The 25,209-nt window shown below is 41.1% G+C and overlaps 1 protein-coding gene across 2 annotated transcripts in view; it reads left to right on the top strand.

Annotated features, from left to right (window-relative positions):
• Nucleotides 1-25,209, top strand: part of prex2 (phosphatidylinositol-3,4,5-trisphosphate-dependent Rac exchange factor 2) — an 86,679-nt gene that overhangs the window by 13,091 nt on the left and 48,379 nt on the right. Inside the window, exons 2-14 of one of the 2 annotated variants that reach the window (XM_069151673.1) lie at nucleotides 3,085-3,156; nucleotides 4,196-4,318; nucleotides 5,921-6,025; nucleotides 7,735-7,836; nucleotides 8,711-8,872; nucleotides 11,810-11,943; nucleotides 12,925-13,028; nucleotides 14,568-14,717; nucleotides 15,225-15,366; nucleotides 19,463-19,563; nucleotides 20,655-20,758; nucleotides 20,854-20,903; nucleotides 24,247-24,322. In XM_069151673.1, the coding sequence (XP_069007774.1) occupies nucleotides 3,085-3,156; nucleotides 4,196-4,318; nucleotides 5,921-6,025; nucleotides 7,735-7,836; nucleotides 8,711-8,872; nucleotides 11,810-11,943; nucleotides 12,925-13,028; nucleotides 14,568-14,717; nucleotides 15,225-15,366; nucleotides 19,463-19,563; nucleotides 20,655-20,758; nucleotides 20,854-20,903; nucleotides 24,247-24,322 (1,425 nt within the window). The remainder of the gene's footprint in view (nucleotides 1-3,084; nucleotides 3,157-4,195; nucleotides 4,319-5,920; nucleotides 6,026-7,734; nucleotides 7,837-8,710; nucleotides 8,873-11,809; nucleotides 11,944-12,924; nucleotides 13,029-14,567; nucleotides 14,718-15,224; nucleotides 15,367-19,462; nucleotides 19,564-20,654; nucleotides 20,759-20,853; nucleotides 20,904-24,246; nucleotides 24,323-25,209) is intronic. The other variant, XM_069151674.1, reaches the window with a different exon arrangement.

Here is a 25,209-nt window from a genome sequence, read left to right as displayed (position 1 = left end):
TTTGTCATTTTTATTATCTTGAATAGAACTGTCAGTAGTATCTTGCACTGAAAGTGTTAAACAGAAAAACAGATGCTTTGCTCTGCGATGAAACCAAGAGACCAATCCTGGATGTGCTCCACCAAAACCAAATTGTAATTCTGGATTTGGATGACACAAATTCTTCATTTAGATAAAATACATTAAGGCTTTTGCAAACGAGCTGCACATTTATGCAGCGCTGTCAGGTGCTACAGACCTGGAAATGGGTTTAGTGTGTACTCACAGTCACCCTGGGTACTGTTACTGTATCCAAAAATCCAGTCAGTCAGCTTCCCATTCACTGTCCGTGGAGCCATTCCAGGACTAGTCTCTTAACAACATCAACAAGGCAGCCTTGGCAGCCTCCTCGGAAGAGACATGTTTGTTTCCACAAATCAAGTCTGAACCATCCACAATTCTAGGAAGAACTGTGTCTCGAATTAATTGTGCAGACTGTTATGTGTGTTTTCTGTTTGGCCGACTTTAAAACTTACGAACTTAAAAACTACAGGAAAGATGTTCTCAGTTTTACACCAGTTCTGTGCAACAAAAACAAACAATCTCTTATCTTTTGAGGGATAACACTATTTATTATCTCCATCCAATCAGATTTAGAGTCCCTGCTCTCCATTACGCCAAATGCTTTTTTTTATGTTGTTTATATCTGATAAGCATTTGCAGTGTGGCTCCTTATTTTTTGCAGCAGTCCCGCATAGCTATAGATATACAGTATAATTAGTGCTCTGCAGACATAGAGATTATTTCCTCATGAATAGACTTTTCATAATTATACTGAAGCGATAAACTCCCTAATGAGCCCATGTTTCATGTCACACATCGATGATAGGAAGCATCGATTGTATCTTTCCAGTCTGATCGAAGGATACTGCAGGTGACAGCATTGCATAATATCCATTCACAAAGTGTCTATCGATGATAGGAAGTTTTGATGGAAATTAGCACTGCCTTTGCTCAGCTCAGGTCACATACAGTAAGCCCTGTCAGGCCCTTGCGAGGGCCCGTCGAAATCTGCTCGACAGTGTTTGTATATATTAGACTTGCTAATCAGATGCTAATGCTAGTGAGTGGCAGAGTTGCGAGGCAAGGCAGCTACAGAATTGTAATCAGTGTGGAGTTGGCCTACAACAAAGAGGCTGATTATTTAAGCCACTTTTTTTTTTTTCTCCCCAACCACAAACCTATTTTCGTGCATTCCCTTCGACAGCTCCTTTTGAAGTGCAGCTTGATGTCAATACAATGTGATTAAGATGATTTCAGTAATCTTTTCAAGTCAACTTGTTTTCCTACAAAAGTTAACTAAGCATTGGGCCCGTAATTAGCTGGAAATGTAGATTCCATCCGCTCACAATTAATCAAGTGAAACATTTCAATAATCTCAGTGTAGTCACTCACTTAGATCTCGGTGTCAAGGAATAATTCTTGGCTTGTCTGCTCATTAAAGCAACCTGTTTACATGCGTTTGTGGTCGTATTATGTTGAGGCTGCTCGGGTCAGGCTGCCCGCTGTGTGGCTGCACCGGGTGACAGATGGCATTATGGCCCTCAGTGGGGCGGTAAAGGGATGCCCATGGTTAAGGTTAACTGCAGAGACAGATGAGTGTTCTCACTGCACTCACAGAGACTGCGTACATCTCGCTGCCTTTCAGTGTGGAGTTTAATCATGCCGGTTATGTGTTTACAGAGCTGCTGTTGCCGGTTTCTGTCACGTTGTATCATGAAGGATTTGTGCTGCTGAAATGTCAGTGTCAAAATCTACTACCGTGTCTGTGCCTGTTATGTTGTCTGTCATGTTGCGTTGGCTTTGTGCGAGGATTGGTGTCATCCATGACAGGCCATTGATTGAGTTGGATTTAAGTTTTTACAGCTTTTCTGCATTTTGAAAACTCTGTCTTCTAAGTAGTGTCTTGAAGGACACAATTTGAATCATTGCTGGTTCAACGAACACTTTTTGCTTCACCTTTCCTTTCATTTTGGTTTATTTATCTTCAGTAGCATGAATCTTACTTACTTGAGACAAGTTTGCTTTATACTACTTACAGATCTCATATTTGCCTGTATTTTACTTGGGTTTCTGCCTTTTATGCTTTTTAGAGGATAAATTAAATTAGTGTTGCAACATGGAAAAATTAAAACAAATGTGAGCAAGACAAAGCTGATGTCACACAAGTGTATTTTTGTGATATTATGCCAATGTAACATTTTACATTCAGAATTGTCAGCAATATGATCATTAGGGATGGTGTTGTTTATCACCAAGTTTGATAAAGCAGAGTGATGAAACGTAATTTCGCGTGAAAGTTTAGATTTTTAAGCCTTGCTCTTGATTTCATCATAGCTTCCCTGAAGTAAGGTGCTTTACAGGCATCAATCAAAATTAAAGTGTGATGCAGCCAATTAGTTTTTTCCGGAGCTTTTATATAGATCACTGTCTGGCGAACTGTAATCCGAGCATTTTACACATAAACGTAAAGATTCTCGTCGGGAACATGATGTTGGATGAATGTCTTCTTTGAAAGCTTTCCCTCAGGCGGAGTTCAGAAAATGACTAATTTTTCCTTAGTCACATTTTAAGACCACGTTTGAAGCACATCTTAATTTGCCATTCTCAGAAAGTGCCCTGAAGCATTAAATAGGTTGTTGAGCGCCTGTGCAGTGAAGCAGCCTGGGAACCAGCGTCCTCAGGGACTGAAAAAGCAAGAGCACTTTCTGTCCATTTCAATTCACACTCTGTTGGCCTCTCCAGCTCACATCCATAGCCACTTAATTCTGCCTTTGAAATACCATGCGCTGCAGTTATTGTGGTTTTTTTTTTTTGTTTGTTTTTTTTCCTTCACGAAGATTGTGTTTCGGGAATATCAGGTCTCCATTGTGAAGGTTACCAATTTACTGTGGCAGTGAAGTGTTGCAGCTGCACACAAAGCCTCAAATCTAGTCTTTTATTTGGGCTGTTTAAGGAACAAGCGATCAGATGCCACAAAGTAATTTAATCCTGGGGCCAGTTCAAAAGTGTTAACGGTTGCTTTCCTTTTCTGATCCTCTTCAGGTGTTTCTACATCGTCTCAACCAGTACGCAGCCACCAAAATCGACAAGAACATCACAGAGGAAACAGTTAAGGTGAGGGGCCGTCTGTGAGGTATGCGACTGTGTAATTAAAATTTGAAAAACAAAACAAAACTGAAGGTAATTGACTTTTACTCTGACACTGCACACAAACCTTATTTTCATTCAGTAACCTGATCCACGAAAAGTTTGGAAATTACATCGGAAACTAAATAAACCTTTGTATGGGGCGTCCTTTCAACCTAAAATAGCCAAATTCTGAATGGAGAAAGAAGTAGTGGGCGATACAGGAAGCAGCTGTAAATATAATCTATTTATAAATGATTCCGGCTGGAGGATAATAAAGAATGCTCTCTCGCAGTGGGAGTGTTTCTGTGAGCCTGCTTACTTTTGAAGGTAAACACACATTCAGTAGATATTTACTGCACGTCCCATGTTTTGGAATATCTCCTCTCACGTCATGTTTTGTGTGGAAACATGCTGTACAGAGGGGGTTTTAGATAGCAGCCATGATGTCACAGCAGCTGAATGACATCCAGTCCTCCATTGGTCACATTTAAATAGATTTTTTGCTGTTGTATCACTAAAGGTTATTTTAGCCTCGAAACACGCATGAAAGACTTTTGGTTTGCATGCTTTTGATTTTACTTCACTTGCCTCTTTCTCCATCCAGCGTCAGCATATAGTTTTGTCATTTAATATCACCATAAAATGGCATAAATGAGGGCAGAAGTCAACGCCACATGAAAGTTTCCACACAACATATCTTATAAATGTGTCCCTTTTTTTTTTTTTTTTTTTTTTTTTTAGCTTTTCTGTTAAAATATCTCTTATAATGTTTGAAATTCAAATATCAAAGACGCTTCAAGCCGAGATGCTCATTACAAAGAAACCTTATTCTTTCTTCTGTGGCCTCAGACATTCCACCGCCTGGCACCACACTGACCATAAACAAGCAGCATATGCCAAAGTATCGATTCAGCAAATCCTTGGAACTGCAATGGAGGGAACAAAAATGCCAAAAACCAACATACATACACTCGCATACTTTGTTTTAGCTGCCAATCCAACGTCCTCACGTTCTCTCTCTCAGGTTTTATTCTCCAATATTGAAGAGATCCTGGCCGTTCACAAAGACTTCCTGTCCATGGTGGAGGAGCTGCTGGAGCCTGACCCTCATGCTCACCATGAAATCGGGCGCTGCTTCTTGCACTTTGTGAGTAACATTTGCTTCTGTGCACCCATGACTGCTTTATACTTACTCTGCTGTAAATTGAACGTCATCTCAACACCTCTAATTATGATGTCTCGTCCGAGCCCTGAAAGCTCCGTCGCACTGATGCAATCTCAGTTCATAATAATCCTGGGTTCACAGGAGCCTGTAATCTAAAAAAATCTCTATCTCTATGACTATCAAAGCTTAAATGCACAGTTATGTCTACGAATACTCCTGAAAATGATAAAATACTCCAGATGTTGTCAATTTGTCTCTCTGGATTACTTATGATGAAAGAGTGCACATGTGTTTAATGGTTGCTGGGACTGAGATATACTGCTCTTTCCCCCTATATATCACGTTGCTTTGATGCAGAGCCTCGAGGCACACTCGCATATAATGGCTTTCAAAGTCTAATAAATTAAACCATCCTTCTGTTGAACTTAAGGCAACTTCTGTGTCAGTTTTGGCTGGCTGCTGTTGGTGCAGGTGAAAGACAGGATGATCCAGCAGTAGAGATGGTACAGTCAGGTTTATGATGAGATGACCTCATTGAGAAAATGGGACAAACTTCAAAGCAAAACTCACGACTAATGATCATAATTCAGTTGTAAGTGGCCATGTGAGTCCAGAGAGATAAAACAAACAAATAAAACACACCTTTATTCTGTAGCTTTGTCAAAGTTTCCTTCTCTGCAGTAATTTGTTGATCCCATAAAAGTTCCAAGAAAGAATTACACAATCTGACTTTGATACCGAAACACAAAAAAGTAAGCCAGCTGGACAGTTGACTGCTCAAATCGAAATTCCTCTTGTGATTCAGGCCGGCACTGTGGTTTCATACTCACTAAAGACTCCACTCCTCCCTTTTGGACAACAGTGAAATCAGTTTGGAAGTTCATAAACTTCCCTCTTAGAAAACATGATTCAAGAAGAAGAGCGTGCTTTACAGTTAATCCTGAAGTTGTGTTTTTGTCAGCGGCCCTGCGTGTTGTGACAGTTATGTCTTTTCAGATCACCAGCTTTGTCTTCTGAGGATGAAGACTGTGCACTGTTTTTGCTGCTCTGTAGTGTCTTTGTAGTGAGGGATTTAGAGGCTGTGTGGTCTGGTCCCACTGCTGGCTCTCAAACACAATGGAGTGTAAATGTCATATGAATAGCTTTGGTGTAAAGTTGTCGGTCATATGGCTGCAAGGCAGATGACAGGATATACATGCTATGCCCCCCCCCCCACCCCGCCCCCTCTTCACACACACACACACACACACACACACACACACACACACACACACACACACACACACACACACAATATAATTATGTATTTCATGATAAGTGTGAATAGGAATTCATACCAGTCTTACACATTATACTATATGTCTGCTCTCTGGTCTGTTTTGGCTTCTCCTTTTTCTTTTACTAGTCAGTATCTCTGTCATCTGTATTGCCCTTATCTCACTTTATTTATATCGGGATGCCCTTCTCTCTTTTTTTCCATTTTTCTGTTTGACTTTGTCACCCTCTTTCTTATTCTCTCTCTGTTATTTTCTCCTTTTACTCCTTGTGCATCCTTCTCACCTTGGCTCTGTCTGGCTCTTTCAGAGGAGCCGTTTTCAGATTTATGATGAATACTGCGGGAACCATGAGAAGGCCCAGAGGCTGTTGCTGGAGGTCAACAAGATCAGGAGCGTCAGGACATGTTTACTGGTGAGAAGGGACTTTAAACCTCCACACACATGCCGTTAAGCAGCGCTGAACTTGGTGCAGGCAATGCTCTAAAACCTCAGTATTTAAGTCCAAGTCTGAGAAACCATTTTCAGTTCTTGGAAACAATAAAAGAAACATGTACAGCTATATTATTCAAACAACCGTATATGATAAGCTAAACATTCTCAAAAAAACAGATATTTCTAAAGCCCACAATTCAGGATCATATGGCTTCATGAGTGGCCTTGGGAACTGCTCACATCTGAAAACACACCGCCACACTCTCTTAGACACACAAACACACAGTCACCCACACATGGCAGCTGGACAGTGTAAAACCCTGTACTTTATGTTCCAGTGTGTCTGACAGCTGATGTGACTCTGCCCCATGAGTGGGCGGACTCCCTCTTCCTGTCCAGACGCTCTCAGAAACTTTCACTTCCACAGGGGAGCATCATGTTGCGAGAACAAAAAGAGGACTACATCCCTACTGCTGGCTTACACTCAGCGAGGTCAACATGCTCACCCTTTTCTTCTCCGTTGTTCCACAGTTCCCCACTTTTATCCTACATTCACACTTTTCACTTTAAGGCTTTGACAGTTTGTACACATCCCATTTACCCCTTATGTTTCAAGACCTCCATAAAAAGAGAGTCCTTTGAAATTGAGATCTACAGCAGAGTTACACATCTAGAAGAACCAGAGTATAACCGCAAACCTGCTTGTATTGATTGGCCAGTTCTGGTTAAGCACATGACATTTTCTTAGACTGTAATTGATGGAGTGAGAGATGAAACGCACACATGCTCATACTACACTCCATCAGAGAAGAGTGGTGGCAAGAGATCTATGTCTAATTTACTGTTCATGTGTGTCTTTAATCTCAGATGCCGGAGGAGGCAAAGATATTAATTGACTTTGATTTAATGGGGTCTTTATAGTCTTGACCTTTCCATCAGGGCCACTCGGGTCTTGTGTTACCCTCCAAACTGCACTCAGCCATGAGCTAATATACCTCAGGTCACCTTTCAGGCCCTGCAGTGACCGGGGTGGGGATATCCGCTAACCTCCATTAAACCTTTGGCCTACTGACTGCTGTAAAGCCTGGTTTATTGTTTACAATGTAATTCAGCAGCACCTCATCTAAATTTCAGGGAGGCGAGAATGGATGTTAGCTGTTGACCTCATTACTTGTAACCTACCACATGTAGAGAAGACGCACTTGGATCAAGTGAAGGAAAACTTTCTCTGATACAGTTGGACTGTTGTAACAATTCACACTCAACAATTTTTTCAGCTTTTGGATACATTGCCAAGTGGTTTTGTACATCCAGTCATTGTATTGACTCCCTGCTGAACTTCACACCCAGACACCCATCTCACTTTTCCTCCAGTGCCACTAACATTTTAAGATTAGGACTAAATTCAGGCAAACAATTTTTTGCACAATTTTGCTCACCTAGCAGCAGATATGATCTTATAAAATCTCATATGTGACTTTACACGATGACCTCTCTGCTTATTCCATCCATACATAAAAAATGAACACCACTCTGACAACAAAAAACAAATGTTGAATCTCCTCTCCTCTCTCTCCTCTCCTCTCCTCTCCTCTCCTCTCCTCTCCTCTCCTCTCCTCTCCTCTCCTCTCCTCTCCTCTCCTCTCCTCTCCTCTCCTCTCCTCTCCTCTCCCCTCCCTTCCCTTCCAGAACTGCATGTTGCTGGGAGGCAGAAAAAACACAGAGGTCCCCCTGGAGGGTTACCTGGTAGCTCCTATTCAGAGGATTTGCAAGTACCCACTGCTGCTCAGAGTGAGTATGGTCTTGTGCATGGTAACCATGTGTTACAGAGATACCACACCCATGTGCCACCTTCTTCTTCTCTTTTCACTCACCACCACCTAGTCATTAGTTAGGGCTGTCCCGTCCTATTCACATCAACCTCTCCCTTGCTAATGAAACACTGGCCTCATATTCTGACACGTCTCTTCGTTAGTACACCGGTACAACCACATTGCAGGAATAACACAAGACCTATCATCACTTCTCCTGCCCAGCTGCACATTCAGACACTTTTGACTGGGCTCATTCATACCCGCACTCCCCAGTTGTTGGTTTTAAAATTTCCATTTTCCAAAGTGAAACGTGAGTGAAATGAAATACATTTTCAAAGGCTTGTTTGAGTTGGTGATCTGAGCTGTCCCGTCTCATTTATCTATTAATTCACCCAGGCGTTCTCTAAACAGCCACCAGCATGTGCACAGAGATGTTATAATAATAAGGGGGTAATCTGATGCTCTGCCATTTGAAGTCCTGCAGCTGCCAGGGTCGCCTCCTCTCCGTAAAGTGACACAGATAGCCACCGTTGGCTGCAGATAGATGCAGAAGAGTGTAAATCAGGCCTGTAGTAGCTGCAATGCTCAAACACTGTGTTTATACTATCCACTCAAAGATAGCCATCACTTCTGCCAGACTGTGGCAGGGTTTGAACCACTCACCTCAAGCACCACTGGAGGGTAAAATGTGCGTAGACAGGAAATGCAACATATTATTCTTGCAGGCTTTTCATGTTATGTAAATTGTGATTCTGATTTGGCAGATATTTTATGTGTTTTAAAACCGTTTGGCTATGCTTGTTTGTTATTTAACATTTGGTACATGTTTTGTGTGATCATTACACACAAAGGAGCTGCTGAAGAGGACCCCTAAGAAGCACAACGACTACGTTCTGGTACAGGAATCTCTGCAGGTGATGAAAGCTGTGTGCTCCAGTATCAATGAAGCCAAGAGACAGATGGAAAAGTTGGAGATTTTGGAGGAATGGCAGTCCCATATCGAGGGCTGGGAGGTGGGCCTGAATGAAACTCAACACACTGTGTTTAACTTTCATCTAATAACTTCAACTACTCACTTCTGTCTGTGTTGTCATGTTTTTCATCCCCTTTGAGTCACAACTGAGCTTTCTCCTACAAAGCCGAAAGTCATGACTTATTTAAAGCCACTTAGCCCTTTGCCAGCAATTGAAAAATAATTCCAAGGGGCCTGACTTTTGTAGCCTTTTAAGCTTTCTTGTTCTCGTTGGGAACAATGACTTGTATTCACAATAGCCAAATTATTTCCGCTCAGATGAAGCCATACTTAAAGCTGTCATGCTTTTGGTTGACCAATCCAATCATCCTCAGGTAAATTGCACTTCTTGGTGTGTAGAGTTTGCCTTTTGATTTGTTTTCTGGCTTAATAAAGAGTCAGTAGGCCTAATGGTGGTTGGAAAGGGAAACCAGAGGTGGTTATTGTAAAGCAAGAGGCTGGGATGCTGATGTAATTGACCTGGCTTCATATAAATAGGGCCTTAAGACTTCCTGGATACATGCTGACAAAGATACGCTGCGAGTGCTGATACAGCCTCTAACAAAGACGTAGGCAGTAAGAGACTGTTGCTACTGACTAGAAAAGAGAATATACGGCAGAGCAGGATTAGACCTCTTCATAGATGTTCAAAGTTTTTTTGAATGTGTTGTTTTAGGGTCACTGACAACATAAGCATGTTGTTTTAGTATTAGCACGTCATTGAGAAAGCCTTTTAGTAAATTTATTTTGCTTCATAGTAAAATACACTGAAGAAACAATAACTGGACAGCGTCGTGACAAAAAAAGAGAACCTTGAAACCATTAACATAAATACAGACCAGAAAAAAGTAAAACATCAAATGGATTTAGAGAAATAGTTTAGAATCTATATAAATTCTATTTTAAAGTGATTAAATTGAAGAGATTACTTATTTTAGGTGTACACAGTCACACACATGCACAAACAAATAGCTAAAACTCTTAAGAATAGTGCAATCAGAATGAGGCTCAGAGTTGGGTGGGGTGACATCTTGTACGCAACACACTCCTGGCTGTAGCCACTCTGCGGTTTCCCCTCAGCACTTTTATTAATTGTAAACATTAGCTCATTCTGGAGCTCTGACTGCTGCACGCCAGGCTCTGCACCTCTAAATAACGTGGAACTAAGAGGAGAGGAGAGAAGTAGAGAGAAAAAGAAAAAAAAAAAAAAAGGGAGAAGTGAGTGATGGTTGCATCTTGTTTTTCTGTGTGGGTGTTTGAGGAATGATGGAGGGAGGGATGAGGAGTGATTGCAAGAGCCGCTATTTTTTTCCATTCCCGCTCCCCTGCCCGGGATGATTGCTTGTTACTGCTGACCTGCTCCACTGCTGGCCACCCTCAGGGCATCCTGGCAGGTTCACCTCGCGTGGGAGACGCAGGGCGATGGTCCGCCGTGGTCACCATGGTGATGACTGCCAGCATTTTGTCAGGGCTGTGATTGCCAGTTGGTTCATGTTCCAAGTGTCTGTGTTTTGTCACAGTGCACCATAGAAATATGTTAATTTTAGGTCAGAGTGTTGTAGTTTCCAGTTGTGTTTTACTTCACATTCTCTTTTCTTATTTAATTAGTACCTTTAAAATCTATTTAAGTTTCTTTTAGTTTCAACAATTCTCTCATCTGTCCTGGTAATTGCCGAATACCACTTCACAGTCCAATACGTCCACGATACTTTGTCCCCAATTAATAACATATTGTGTTTTGTCATTCCTAATTCTTTATCCTGTTCTGCAGTTGTTATGTCTGGCAGTTGTCTGAATATAAAAATAAAGGTTTGAACTTTGGATGAAACAGATGACTAAATATTTTAAGTGTTGCTTAACTTTTAGACTGAATGTAACCTGTGCAGACTTTTGGTGTGGAACAGGACTAATAAGAGAAGCGACTGGGAATTGCTGCAGAGGTAGAGAAAACTTAAAAGGGCTGTACAAAGTAAATGGGAGGGAGGTTCTGTTAAAAATGCCATGAAACATAAAAAGGAAGTGTTGGTTCTTCCATTAAGGAAATGCAGCTTTACAGTCTGGAGGGGTGTAATGTTGCTATTGGACCCTTGAAGTGACCAAGACAAGTTGGCCTTTCTGTGTCTGGTGTGCACACATTCACCGGCTGCAAATTACTTTAACATCTGGTCATGGGCCCTGAAAGAGCGGGAGACCAGACAAAGAAGTGTGTAGAGAGGAATAAAAGATATAGAGGAACAGAGTAGGGGAAGAAAAGAGAGAAATGATCAGCAGAAGAGACGGAAGAAGAAGAATTTTAAAATAAGGGCACATAGAGAAAGAAGGAAAAAGTGGAATATGTTTTGGCCCGCTGATGTCTCCAGCAGGAGGAAATGCTTAGCACATTTTCCGCCTCTGTGCGCATGGGAGTTATTTTTAGCTCTGAAGGGCTGATCAAACGTGGTACATAAATTCCCAGAGCAGGCAAGGTAAGGGAAAAGACAGCACACTTTATCACTTGCAGCAGGAACCCCAACCAATATAGTGACCAGGCGCGACAATGCAACACATAGTTTGACTGGACGGGATGTTATTCTATAGAGGCTATTAACGGCCGCATATTTTAAAGTCCCACAGCAATCTGCTGTGAGGATGCAGGGAGTGTTTTTACAGACCCCTGAGAGAGGGAACAGGAAAGGCTGCACTCTGTAATCCCTCCTCCTTCTTAGAAACTACATGTGAACACTCAGTGGTATAGAAATAATTTGTAGAAATGTTTTGTAGCGTAGATATTTTGTATTTCAAATATATTTAAAAAGTCACATTAAGATGTGTTTATAGTTTGGATTTGAACTTCTTACCGACATTCCTCTGTGTGTCAGATCTTTGTCCAAGTATCTGTTCTTACTCTTCTCTGTTTTTCCGCTGTCTGTTTGACCTTTGCCCCCTCGACCATTTCCAGGGCTCCAACATCACGGATACATGCACGGAGATGCTAATGCAGGGTGTCCTGCTGAAGATCTCCGCTGGGAACATACAAGAGAGGATTTTCTTCCTGTTCGACAAGCTTCTGGTCTACTGCAAGAAGAAAAATAGGTTTACCCACTTTTTATTCATTACTCAGTTCACAAAGTCCACAAAGCAGAAGACGAATTTTAATTCTCATTAGGGTGTGTACTTTTTTAAGAGACAGAATGAAAATATTGTTTATGCTAATTTCGAATTTCCCTCTTTCTCCGTGCTCCCACACAGCATTTAGAGCACAGGCCTTATAAATAATTCACTGCACCACTTCCTTAACTTTTTTAAAGAAAAGCAGCCATGTATTCTGGGAAACATTTTAGTTTTTTGCAAGGGGGAAAAAAAATTAAAGTTAGAGAAGTAGAAACTTGTAGAAGTACATTTTTTTTTATTATTTTATTTTTTTTACTTTAAGACATTTTATTAGTCAAGGAGGTGATATTAACAACCCTTTCTTGATACATATTATTTATATAAACGGAGTTATCGTTCAGGTAGTTTTCTGAGGCAGTAAATCAGATAATAGATCATTTATTCTGATCAGTACAAAACTCTTGCTGATTGCTGGCTCTTGTTGTGTTTCTGCAGGCAGAACACTTGATGAATAGGCTGTTCCCTATAAAGTAGTTTCTATTGTGGTGCTGCTGCTGCTCACGGATCCGACAGCTAACGTTGCTACATCCATTGTATGTGTTTTTGGCAGCTTTTGTTTACCCACCACCGGTCAAGCTGCCGCCTGCTGTGCTTGGCTTTTACGTGTTGTATACAGTGTAGTGCCGGCAGGTTGTACAAAAAAAAAAAAAAAAAAATCCATTTACTGAAAAAAAAATGTGTTGCCATGACCCAATAACTTCTGTAAATCAGATATATTTCCTCTCTTAATTTGGTAAACACATATGAAAAATACACATGAATTTGATTACATCAAATGGTTATATTCATTCCCTTATGAAAGCTGGAATGGACTGTAGGTGTTGCTAACTACACTTTAAGTAATAACATCAGGTGATTAAACCTTGTTGGTTCATTCATGTGGTTGTTTTCTGTCTGTTGAAGGCGCTTAAAAAACAGCAAGACATCCACCGAGGGTCCTCGCTACCTTTTCAGAGGAAGAATCAACACGGAGGTGATGGAGGTGGAAAATGTGGATGATGGCACAGGTAAGCTGTGCTGTAAAAAGGATAGCACATTAATTTTGGACAAACACGGTTTTGATTTTCTCTCTCTTTCACTTGCTCTCAGATCCACATTTTTTATTTTAGCAGTCCTGGCAACAGGGGTTGAAAAATATGCCGTAATAACCCACTCGGGGAAAGTTGACAACGTAGTCGTTGGCCTGAGCTGGTGCACAACTGTGATTTTATACTTGGATCGCCAAAGGAAAAATAAGATTTACCTATAAACATTTTTTAGACATCTATAGTTACATATCCTTGGGACTGTGCTGCGCTAGTCCTCGGTGAACTCGAGTACTTGTGTCTCTTGGCCTCACATAGCCGCTGATTATCATTTATATTTGTAGAAGCCATCATTTCGTTTCCAGCGGACCTAGATGGGCAGTAATATTGGGTGTTTTTTGGTGAGAGATGGATGGGTTTGGGTCTGGAGAGGGAGCGGGAGGATAAACAGGCGAAGCAGGCGGCAGTGCAGTAACTCGTGGGTGTTCTGCACCACAGGCAGGAGATCTCAATCTGAGATCCAGGGCGACAGGAGTATTTTAGCTTGGATTCCTGTGTAATGAAAGTGCCACGACTTTTTCCCAGGCACACACTTGCTCCCTGAGGTTGAAATACGCCCTTGAGACATTCCATATAAAGGACACCACACTGTACATGCTTTTGGATATAATTGTAATTGATGATTGTAATGGTTGGCTTTTTGTTACGCCCCTAAGAGGGAAAAATCAGAGGGCAGCTGGAGAGGCGTTTGAAATGTTCCAAAGACATGGAAATAATGATGGACATTCATCCGACGGTCAAGAGTTCACCTCCATTTGCGGGAGGTTTTGACATTCTTGACATCTGCATAATATGAGCGATGGTGGTAAATCACAATTAGCAGCTCTGAGAGAGTATCTTGAGGACTCAGTAGTAAATAATGCTGATGGATAGTCCTTCTTCTGCATGTGTGTCCCCTTGTTTATCTCATTAAAAGAGAGGAGCGATAATCAATGAACCACTTGATAGAGAGGCTATAAGACTGCTACTAGAGCTGGGAAAAATCAGTTTGAGGCCTGTGTTTGCACTGTAATAGCGTACAAGATTGTCAGTAGATTTATAATGGAGGTTTTCTCCAAAAACTGGCCACACACTCCTTTATAAGAAAGGCTTAATTAAGTATATTCAGTGCATTTCCTGATTTTTATTTTCTGTATGAGCCATGGCGTCCCTGTCATTATGTTATTTGACTTTGTCGTCTCTGAAGCAAATCATTGCATTCATGTTATTGCTGTGTTTTATGCGCTAACCCTTATTTAGTGTGAATCCAGCATCACAATACCCTGTTTACAGTGTCATGATCAGTGCAACCACTGATTGATGGCCCTCCTCTTCAACCATAAAAAAGTACTCGGAGCATAAATGAGAAAAAAAAAAAAAAAGTGGATATGTGGTGTTCCACCCCTTGCAAAGAGAGGACTTTATAAAACTAGTGGAGTCAGAGTCGTTGCTGTCAGTGTGCTCTCCTCCTCTGCCTCACAGCTGACTACCACAGCAGCGGGAACATAGTGAACAACGGCTGGAAGATCCACAACACGGCCAAGAACAAGTGGTTCGTCTGCATGGCCAAGACCCCGGAGGAGAAGCAGGAGTGGCTGGAGGCCATCATGAGAGAGAGAGAGCGGAGGAAAAGTAAGAAGGCACTTTGGTTTATCAGTGTCAGGGCTAAGGTCGGTTCAGTTTGAATACAGTCAGTTAGGAAAATGTTTTATGATTTTTTTTCTGAACATCTGTCTTGAGTTAAATAGCTGAGAATATACTTTATGTTGTTTTTGGGAAAATCAGTATAAAGCAATATAACCTGAATGATTTAAAGAGAAGTTATATTATGTGGGATCTGCATCCATGACTTAAACAGATTTTAGGTTGTTAAGGAAGAACTATTGTATTTCCTAGAAGGAAAACACACATTTTCAGTTTCTATTTTGCCCATTTTAAGATTTAGAAGATAAGCTTTTCCTAATGTTAGACATTAACCCTGCCTAAGACTATTAGGACAGACACTCCTAATTATCTTGCAAAATTAAGAGACATTAATCTTTTCCAGCTTGTAATTGATGTTGCATCTAGTGTCGGAGCGAAGTGCAAAGTTATTAATGCCATGATATTCACCCTCCCCTTTCTCCTTCTCCTGTGTAGGTCTGAGGCTAGGCATGGAGCAGGACACGTGGGTGATGGTGTCAGAGAAGGGAGAGAAGCTCTACCACCTCATGACCAAGGGTAACCTCATTAAGGACCGGAAACGCAAGCTCACCACCTTCCCCAAGTGCTTCCTGGGAAGGTAAGGCTCCCGCCACGGATCTTGACACTTTGACTCGTCCAATGAGGAAATGACTGAGTGTACAGACCTTGTGGGTTTTCTCTGTCACCTTAGTGTCAGCTCTGTAACTGTGAGGGAGTGAATAAGTGACAACATAGATGACTCTACCATGAGCTTTTCAAATAAACCAGGATAAATATTTATATACTGCATTTGTACTTTAAAGATTTCCATGTGTTTGTAATTCATGTAAAATAGGTATGGATGCAGATTACACAGAGCACTTTTCTAAAAAAGATCAGTTTCTCCTGCCCAGCTTTAGTTTTTAAATAGTAGTGAATTTCTAAAGACAGCCGCTGGGAGGAAGAACGCATCGGCACTTTTTGTTCAGGAGACTATGTGTGTTATGTATAGCTGAAGTCTCAATCATGGGAAAATCAAATCCAGCCAGATTTGGCCTATGAATCTTATTTAAGGATTATTGGTGTGGTGTCTGGGGACAGATCGGCTATTGAATGCCAGTCATAAATCACTGGGAGATATCCCTGTGCGGCTCGCCCTTGTTAGATTACAGTAAGCTCTCTACTGAGGGATACATGAGGTAACTACAGTAGAAGGGTCTTTATACCAGAGGGCAGCTGTGTATGAGTGTGTGTGTGTGTGTGTGTGTGTGTGTGTGTGTGTGTGTGTGTGTGTGTGTGTGTGTGTGTGTGTGTGTGTGTGTGTGTGTGTTTCTTATTGTGTGAATGTGTTATGTCCTTGAATTTTCAGTTAAGTCAGTGCACTTTCCATGTTTACTTTGGACGAGTCAAAACATCTATTCTGCATTTGCTGATAGGTGATGATATTTACTGTAAGGGACGCTTTTCTCCAAATCCTGTCCTTGAGCTATTTTAAGTATGCATGAGTTGATGCCCCCATTTCAGCAGTTTGCTTTCATCATGTCAGAAGTATATGACTTGGTGTCATATCAGTTTGCCAGGTTTTTTTTGCAACTCTGAGTAAAAGGTGAGGCTGAAGCTGGTTTGCACAGACTTTAATACTGTAAAAGGAAACACTCCTTCGATTCAACTTTTGATCTCCTGCAGTCTCCTTCTAAATCACATCATTTGTGGGCACTGACTGTAACTTACGTGTTATGTGAGTTCCTGTTTCTGTTATATTAACAGCCACAACCCCCTAATTCTCAATCTTTCCTCTGTGATATAATGTTCTTGTCATTGAGCCTCAAACCCTCAAAGCTTTTTCCAGAAAATCTTGATGGGATTTTGCACTCACAACGTTAATTCTTACACCCATTCCTCACATTCAGTACAAGTTCCTCTTTCACAATAACGTTCACATTGTAGGCCGGGAGGTGAGAAAGTTGGATAAGGATAGTAAAATCTTCAAACATCTCCAGCTGAAGAGCTTGAAAATGAAAATTGCATGTGATGGCCAAAAGTATTTTTATTGAGTGATGACATGATACAATATAAAAAGGGTTGGAAATAAAGTAGATTTTCACAGCAGCCTCAGTTTGATGTTGTTTAAACTGTGTTCCTCTCTCGACTTTCAGAGAATTACCCTTGTAAACACCCCAGTACGTTTCTGAATGACTCGTGTTTTCCATTTGTTTGGAATTTTTAAAGAGATTTCTTGACTTGTAATAATCACATTGAAAATCACTCGAGCTTAAACAGTCATGTCAAAATCACTGTTATTTTTAAAAGCCATGAAGAGAAAGAAAAAAAAAAACAACAACCAAAAAGTCCAAATGGACATAGTTGTGGCCAAGTTACATGGCACGGTGGTTTGGAGTGAGGAGTTACTTTCTCCTTTGGTCCACACAGAGAACATCAGATCCCTCGCGGTGTAACCAATGGATCTGTCAGATGAAAATATTAAAAGGATCAAACACGAGTCCTCTGTGGTCATCTTGTTGAGTTTGAAGAGATCATATGGTGAGAAAGCAGCTCAGTGAAGCTCCCTTTGGAAACCAATCCCTCTATAGACAATTTGACCCACACCTGGATGACCACTTGCGGGTAAAAATACATCTCTAGCCCCTCTGTACTTCCCCTGTCTGTGATGATTTTGGAGATGATTACATGTAGGCGTAATTGGTGAACCAGCATCACATGTCTCTGATGAAAACCACATTGCCTATGGCTTCAACTCAGCCCACTCCCTCCATTGTGAAATGCTTTGCCTTTATTCTCTTTCCACGCCTCCTCTTTTTTTTATTTCTGTGTCTTGAACTCCTCCCATTCAAATGGTACAATCTTATTTGTGGTTTGTTTTCTTCACTAGTGTAATTCATCAAAGAAAATGCGTTTGACAGCCGCCTAGCCAGACGTTATCAACCCATTTTAAAACTGAAATAAATAGAAAAACGAATGAATGTTGGTATTTTCTACATATGACAGACACTTGTGTCTGCTTGTCGTGAAAGCTGTTGATGAAAAACCCTTCAAGAGCTCAGTGAAAAGGTTGGAAGTCCTGCAGGACATGGCCAATATCTCTGTCAACCTCTTCTCTTTATTGCTTTGAATGCATCTTTAGCTCTGTCAGCATACTCAAATGATAAAGGCAGTTAAATCATAAATAAAAAAATGCTGCTTTGGCTGCATTTATGTGTGATATAATCTGCTCAATAAATATGAAACTATAGCCAGCAGGCGGTTAACTCAGTTTATCATTAAGACTGGTTACTGTGTGTGTGTGTGTGTGTGTGTGTGTGTGTGTGTGTGTGTGTGTGTGGAGGGGTGGGGTACACTTCAGTTGTTCTTACAAATTATATAAGCATGATGCACTACTTACTAAATTTTAGAAGTGCTATTTAGTGTATTTTGATAACCAGGCTAGCTGTTGCCAGTCTTTATACTAAACTAAGCTAATCACTACTGGATCTAGTTTCTTATTCACATCACATTGAATCACATTTTTGTATCTGCTTCACACCGCTTTTTGTTTCAAATAATTAAAAAACTGATTAGTGGAGGGAAATGCATGATGGGACTTTTTCCAAAAGTTAGTCAGAAGTGCCCAAGCAAAAACACAAATAGAGAAATATTATATGTGAAATGGCAAAGAACAAAGGATTTGTTGAAATGTGCTTCATGTAATGAGTCTAAAATATGAGGGTGTTTGATTTTCTCCATTTCTCTCAGTCCCCCATACAGATTTAATCCATACAGTCTGCAGCATGAGGCTATTAGAAGTCCACAGTTCAGCATTTCAGGGTGTTTTTTCTTCCATGCTTAAGATACAGAGGTTGACAAATTGACATTGTTATGGCTTATGTTTTTCCCCTGTGGTTTTTTGTGAAGAGAAAAGACGTCAAGGATCAGTGGTTAAAGAGTGTAATATGTCGGAGGTGGGCTGTTTGGTCAGTTGTTTCTCTGAAATTTTTTTAAAATGCTTCCGTTGGATTGAAGCTGACACCCAGCCGCCTTTGTCATGGCCTGGAAGTGAGTTCCACTGAATTCCTCTGGTGCTGCTGGCCATGTTTGTTTAGCTTCTGTGGAGAGACAAGACATCAAGGATGTAATCAGACAGGATGCTGCTGCGTTCAATCCTATCTCTTTATTATGTTCTCTTTTCTCATCCCATTTAGCTCATTGGGGCCATCAGAACATCAGAGGCTGTGTTTTTTTCACCGGTGGCTGTTTTTTTTTCGCTTTCCATTTGGAAATGAGGCAGAGCAAAAATTATCTTGCATTTTCCAGCAAGAAATTTCCAAGATCCAATTAAATCCTTTGTATATGATAGTATGATGTTGCATGTCCAAAATAAATAAAGTTAAACTAAGCAAAATACAAGACGTAAAGCCTGCTGGTTGTTTTAACAGACAGACATGGCCCCAACAGTAAATAAATCATCCCCTTTGCCAATATTGTGTTTGTTGCCAGCGTCACATACATTTTGTATAAATTGTGTCCATACAAAGTCAGAAGGGCTCTGTCTCCTCTCTTGTCTTATTTCCTCCATGTGTACAGATTATCAAGGGTAAATTTAAATCTCTCCACTGATCACATACATTGTGATGTGATGAAGTTTCCCATGGAGTTTTTGGTGCATTTTTGTTCTGTTCTCTGTTAATGAGTGTGTGTGGGTGTTTTTGTGTTTCCCTTAGTGAGTTTGTGTCCTGGCTGATGGAAATTGGTGAGACAGGCAACCCAGAGGAAGGAGTTCACCTGGGTCAAGCTCTGCTGGAGAACGGCATCATCCACCATGGTTAGTCCTCAGTTTTCTCTCCTTTCTTTTGTCCCACTCAGACCTGCTTCATCATCCTTTGCTGTTCCTGATTTACTTCGTTCTGCACGGAGTAGAGCGTGCAAATGCCTGGCACTGCCTGACCTAACCTCTTGCCATGTCCGATGAATGCTTTTCATTGAACGAGTAGATTTTCACACTGCTTTCACTCCCTGCCTGAAGCCTACAATGTAGATGCAGCTGTCTTATTTATGTATTAGCAGGTGTCCCATTTAAACACCCCTTTGACACAATGTTTAGGTAAGGGATTAAACATATTAATCACTTCTTGCCTTTGTGTAATATTTTCTGAGTGGCTGTTCTGTGGCTTTTTAAACACCCCTTTGACACAATGTTTAGGTAAGGGATTAAACATATTAATCACTTCTTGCCTTTGTGTAATATTTTCTGAGTGGCTGTTCTGTGGCTTTGGGTAACAAGTGTGTTTAGCGCATGAGGCTTAAGCTGGCTAATGCTGTACATTCAGACTAAATGGTGCGTACTGCTCTACACAGATTTTTTTTCCTCAAAAGAGTAGGGCCCCAAGTCAAGTTGTATCTTAAATCACTCAGAGGCACTTTATTGCTACCACACTAAGAAATGAGATTGGCCTTCAAGCTGTTCCTGACAGAGAGGAATAACTCTGAGCCGCTCTGAGCTCCCTCACGGTGCAGTGAGAACTCCCCATGCAAAAAATTATAGAATATTGTTTCATAAAATACCTTTAATGGAACCTGCATGGGTGCAGCCAAGAATACAGAGCCAGCTGTTATTTCTGCTGGAGGGTCTACAACAAAGTCCCCTAAAGCAAGCAAAGCTCAAAGCTCTGAGCAGCTGTGTTATCTGCGACCACTTTGTATGAGGTCGGAGTCTTCCTCTTGTCGGGAAAGCTTGTTTCTCTATGCAGCCCTGCTTGGCATGAATATGTTTTTAAACCTCTTACACTTTAAAATTGAAAGCAAGATGAGTAAAGCTCCCGTGGGGGTTTGAGACTTTTTCACTCGTTTCTTCTTTCATTCTGGCACATCTCCTGTCAGAAACCTCTTTATGTTTTGAATTCCTTTTTCTTTTAGTCACAGACAAACACCAGTTCAAGCCCGAGCCTGTACTGTACCGCTTTCGCTATGACGATGGCACCTACCACCCTAGAAGTGACATGCATGATGTCATATCCAAGGTAATGATGTAACAGTGAAGATCCATTCAATTAAAATCACATTTTACACACATACAGCGCTGAACTAACATAAATGATCTCTCCTGTTTTCTCAGGGCGTTCGACTGTTCTGCCGTCTTCACAGCCTCTTCACTCCTGTCATCAGGTTAGCGGCCATTTTCTTTTCCACTCCATTGTAAACGAGTCAGGTGGGGCCCGATAGCTTCACATCCGGCTTTTGCACCTAAAAATAGTCCCGCCACAAATCAACCAGAGTGAAGGAGAGAAAATTCACGGTGAACTATGAGCTCATTGTTTTTCGAGAGAAACTGACTTATTAGGAGTTGGCACAGATGGTGATGGAGTGAGGCGGCTCCTGTGGGTGATTGAGCATGGCAGGTTTTATCTGTCTGGTCTCAAAACACATGCTGTGAAGGTGATTGAGTCTGTGAGATGTTAAGTAGCTTGAGCCCGTCATGGACACACATAAACAGCTAATATCATAATTAATGTCTCTTGGTACTTTTGAGAGAATATGTTAGTATGATAAACAATGTTATGAGTTAGAAAATGATATAAATAATATATACTGTACAGTAGTATCTAGATTGGATGGACATATTTTAGTTTGAAGATTTCGGTCCTATAATATGATTTTCATGAGCATTAAAGTTCATTCTTGACCATCTAAATCGTACTTCAACAAGAATAGAATACGATCACTTTACAAGGTCTTCCTTCTAGCTTTTCCTAGAGCTTTTAATGACATCACATGGTCTTCATCTGCATGAAAGTTGTCCTTGGTTGTGGTCAAGTTTTAACTTGGAGCTAACACAGATGAGAATTCCTAAAAATGCTTTCAAGAAAGCTTCTGATCCTGCATGACAACACATCAATCTCCTTAAAAACCAAGAAAACGTTACTCTCTGCTGTGGTTGAGAGCTTGTTTCAAAGCTGATAAGTGGATCTTCAGTTCTGATATCAAACTTTCCAGTTTTCTTACATACCCCTCTTTCTAAATTATAAACTCCAGGTGACCGGACCTTATTGTATGTCTATACTTTGCTTGAGTCACATGGCTCAATCCATTCATCACAGCTACAAATGACTTTATTTCTATTGTATTCAAATACAATGAATGGGTCTTACATATTTCACTGAGCGTGACTGACAGCATATTGATATTGTGTTTTGAAAGGCCTGAGACACAGTCCCTCTGTAGGAGAACAACATTGATTGCAAATCTTTGACATGCAGTATGATGCAAAAAAGACATTTGGGTTGAGGGTAGACTTGTTGGTTTGAAGCTTTCTATTATGAAACTGAAGTGACTTCTTACAGTATCTTACAATCTGTAATTACTGGTAACATGTCAAAGAAGAGGCACCCGACTCACCCATGAAATAGTCAGTTAATTTTGCTCATATGTAATGAAAAACCTACTTCTTGGAGTAATTTGTTGGCCTCCTTCGGTTTTCTGTGTGTTGTTCATCTGAATTCTGTTTGATCAGCGTTTGAGGTGCAGGCTGCTAATGTGTTCTACTGCAAAGCACCGCATCACTGTTGGATGTTTATGCTGAATTTCAAATGGCCTGAAGAAAAGCTTTAATTTCACACCTATAAAACTGTGCTATCGCCAAAGGGGGTGCGCTGATCCTTCACGTATCCCGGCACAGACGCTTCTCCGTAATTCTGTTTGATCCAACTGCTAATCAGCCTAAAGGGTGAATTTGTGTTTGTATGTTTAAGGTGTCAGAATTCAGCCCTTTGGTGTTTGGGTTCAGGCCAAACTTCTTGACGTAATAACTGTAGTTAGTTTGCTGGAGTTGAGTGTGTTGTTAGCCAGCATATCTGAGCAGTGGATTTGCACTCAGAGCCCAGTACAATGCATCACAGGGCCTGGGAATGCCAGAGTTTAATTGGAGCGACCAGCCCCTGCCTAATTAGGTGGAATTTCCTGGCAGACCCAGAGAGATGAAGCAAATGGGGGAGCATACACTGCGCAGCCCCCACACTCCCTATACAGCTTCTGTTCCCCCCCACTCTACCCTTAAGCCCCTTCTTTCCTCTCAAGAAGTGTGTGAATCCATCCTCTCCAGGGGATCTCATTGCATAGTTTCAGATGTCCACTGCAGGCTAATGCTGTGTACACACAGTTAAGTGTTGAAATAAATAATGAGACAAATTTTTAGATATGCAAACAAGAGGGGCTGCAAATCTATACAATACAATGAAGGTCTCATAAAATGTCCTCACACAGAAAGGAAAAGCTGCTGTTTCAGTTCAGCATCTGAAATGTTGACAAGTTTTCCTCATTATACTGATGAATCCTTCCGAAACTCAATATTTCTGGATGTAGGATTTTGAAAATAACAAACGATAAGGCGCCTTGCACTTGAGTAGTTCATCAGGAGTGGACAGTTGATTAAAGCGTGAGCTTTCAGCATCCTCGGTGTAATTTATTTCAAAATAAAATACAACCTTTGTCTACATTACGGATCACAAAATGCCAAGGCAAACTTTCTTCTTTGGACTGCAAGTTAAAAACCACCTCTCTGACCTTTCCCTCTGTTACTCCTCAAACTGCTGTTTCCTCATCCCCGACATATGGCTGCCCACTGGACCGCTGTTTACCCTCCATTTTTCACTCTGACAGCCTCACTTTGCACCAGCCGCTGAAGCCCCAGCCTTCCTGACTCAAGTATCCCATTCAGGGGGAAAGCAGGGTACCTCTTGCCTCTTCTGGTCAAAGTGTTATTTGCGACATTTTGCCTCAACAGCTAATACCCATCCTGCTGTCCTCATCAGAGATGAACACAGGCTGTCAAATGCAGTTATGTAACAGAATGCTTCATTGTGGAAGAAACAGGGCAGTGTTTGGCCTCTCCCACTTCACATTCAGAAACCACCAGACAGCTGAGATTGGACTTTAACTCAGCCCACAAGCCTTCTTTGACTTGTGTGAACTGTGTGTGCTAGAGAGGCATGTGTTTGTTTGGTTGCGTGTGTGTCTGAGTGAGTGTTTGCATGCGGTCCAAGCGGTGGAGTGGTGTAAGTCACGGTGGTTCTGGACTTTCCCGGCACTGAAGCTCAGCCCCTGTGTGTCCCCAGGGAGGCCCCAGTGTTCATGGGAAAGTCACGGCTCCATTTCAAACAGCATTCTCGGGGTCTGGCAAAGTGTGGCTGTGTGGGTAACACTGAGAAAAGCAACACCATGCTGACATGGGGCACCCCAGGGCCAAACACTGGTTGGAATGCTGTTTCGCTGTCACCAAATGTCTGAAATTCACTAAGATTTATGACACAATTGCACAAGTGCTTGAAAAGTGGCCGCACCTTGCTGACAGTGGGAATTATTAGTCCCCCTTTATAGGCATTGTGTTTAAATAGACAAAAAAAAAACTACTGATCTATATGTTCACTGCCTGAGTTTATTAAAGTGAATAGTATAATACAAAATTGTTTTCCTAATCCCTTTATTGAATTTCTCTGCTGTTGTGCCCATACAGGGATAAGGACTATCATCTGCGGACCTACAAATCAGTGGTCATGGCTAACAAGCTGATAGACTGGCTTATTGCACAGGTAAGCCCTTAAACTGCTCCAATAACGTCATCAAATGTAGCCTTTTTGACATGAACATACTGTTTGTCTAAATGAATCTTGACAGGAAAGTTGTGACTGAACAGCAACTGATTCAATAGCAATAAAACAGTTCAAATTTACAGTAAACATCAGTTTGGAGACTTACGGTATATACCCTTATTATTGTTTTTTATTGGAAAAACATATTTATACTATGATACTGATTTCAGCCTATTTACCAAACCCTAATCCCTGACATGTTCTAAATAATCTCCAATGGTTTCTGAGTTTATTGAAAACAGATTTGCCCTCTTTTGGAAATACAGAAAAGTTGAAACAGAAAGGAAGATAGAAGTGGCTGTTGTCATAATAGGTCAGTCACTTTAGATGTGCAGCAGAGAAAAGAAACCATCAGACTTGAGGCTCTCAGTGGAGCCAGGAGGAAACAAAGAAAGAAAAGCAGAATTGATTGGACAGCTAAGCTTTAATGAATTTGACAGGAAGCTTTGAGGCTGACAGATTGATATTTCTGTACAAGATAACAACAAAGAAATGAAATATATATGGCAGACACCACAGAATCAATGGCAGACATCACGTGGTTGTGTCTGCATATAACTGCATGTGTGTGTGTATCTATGGTAGTCTATGAGTGTGTTTGATGCAGGATATATGGAACAGCTCTCGCTCCTTCAGTGGGACTTCTACAGCTGTCACATTATACTGTGTAGTCTTGATTTTGGCTGTGTTTAAGATAGAACATGGAGCGGCTGTGCTGGCCTCAGGGCTTTTGGATGCAGGAACAAAGGAGGGGTGTGAGTGTGCCATTTTGACTGCTCTCAAAACACACAATGTCCTTTGTTTTGTCTCTCTTTTCTCCTTTAATT

Source organism: Embiotoca jacksoni, unplaced genomic scaffold, assembly GCF_022577435.1.
Source record: "Embiotoca jacksoni isolate LCO1_2020_lvr unplaced genomic scaffold, fEmbJac1.0.p SCAF_17, whole genome shotgun sequence".
NCBI lineage: Eukaryota > Metazoa > Chordata > Actinopteri > Embiotocidae > Embiotoca > Embiotoca jacksoni.
The sequence above is the reverse complement of the archived record's forward strand: the minus strand, read 5'-3'. Positions and strand labels throughout refer to the sequence as shown.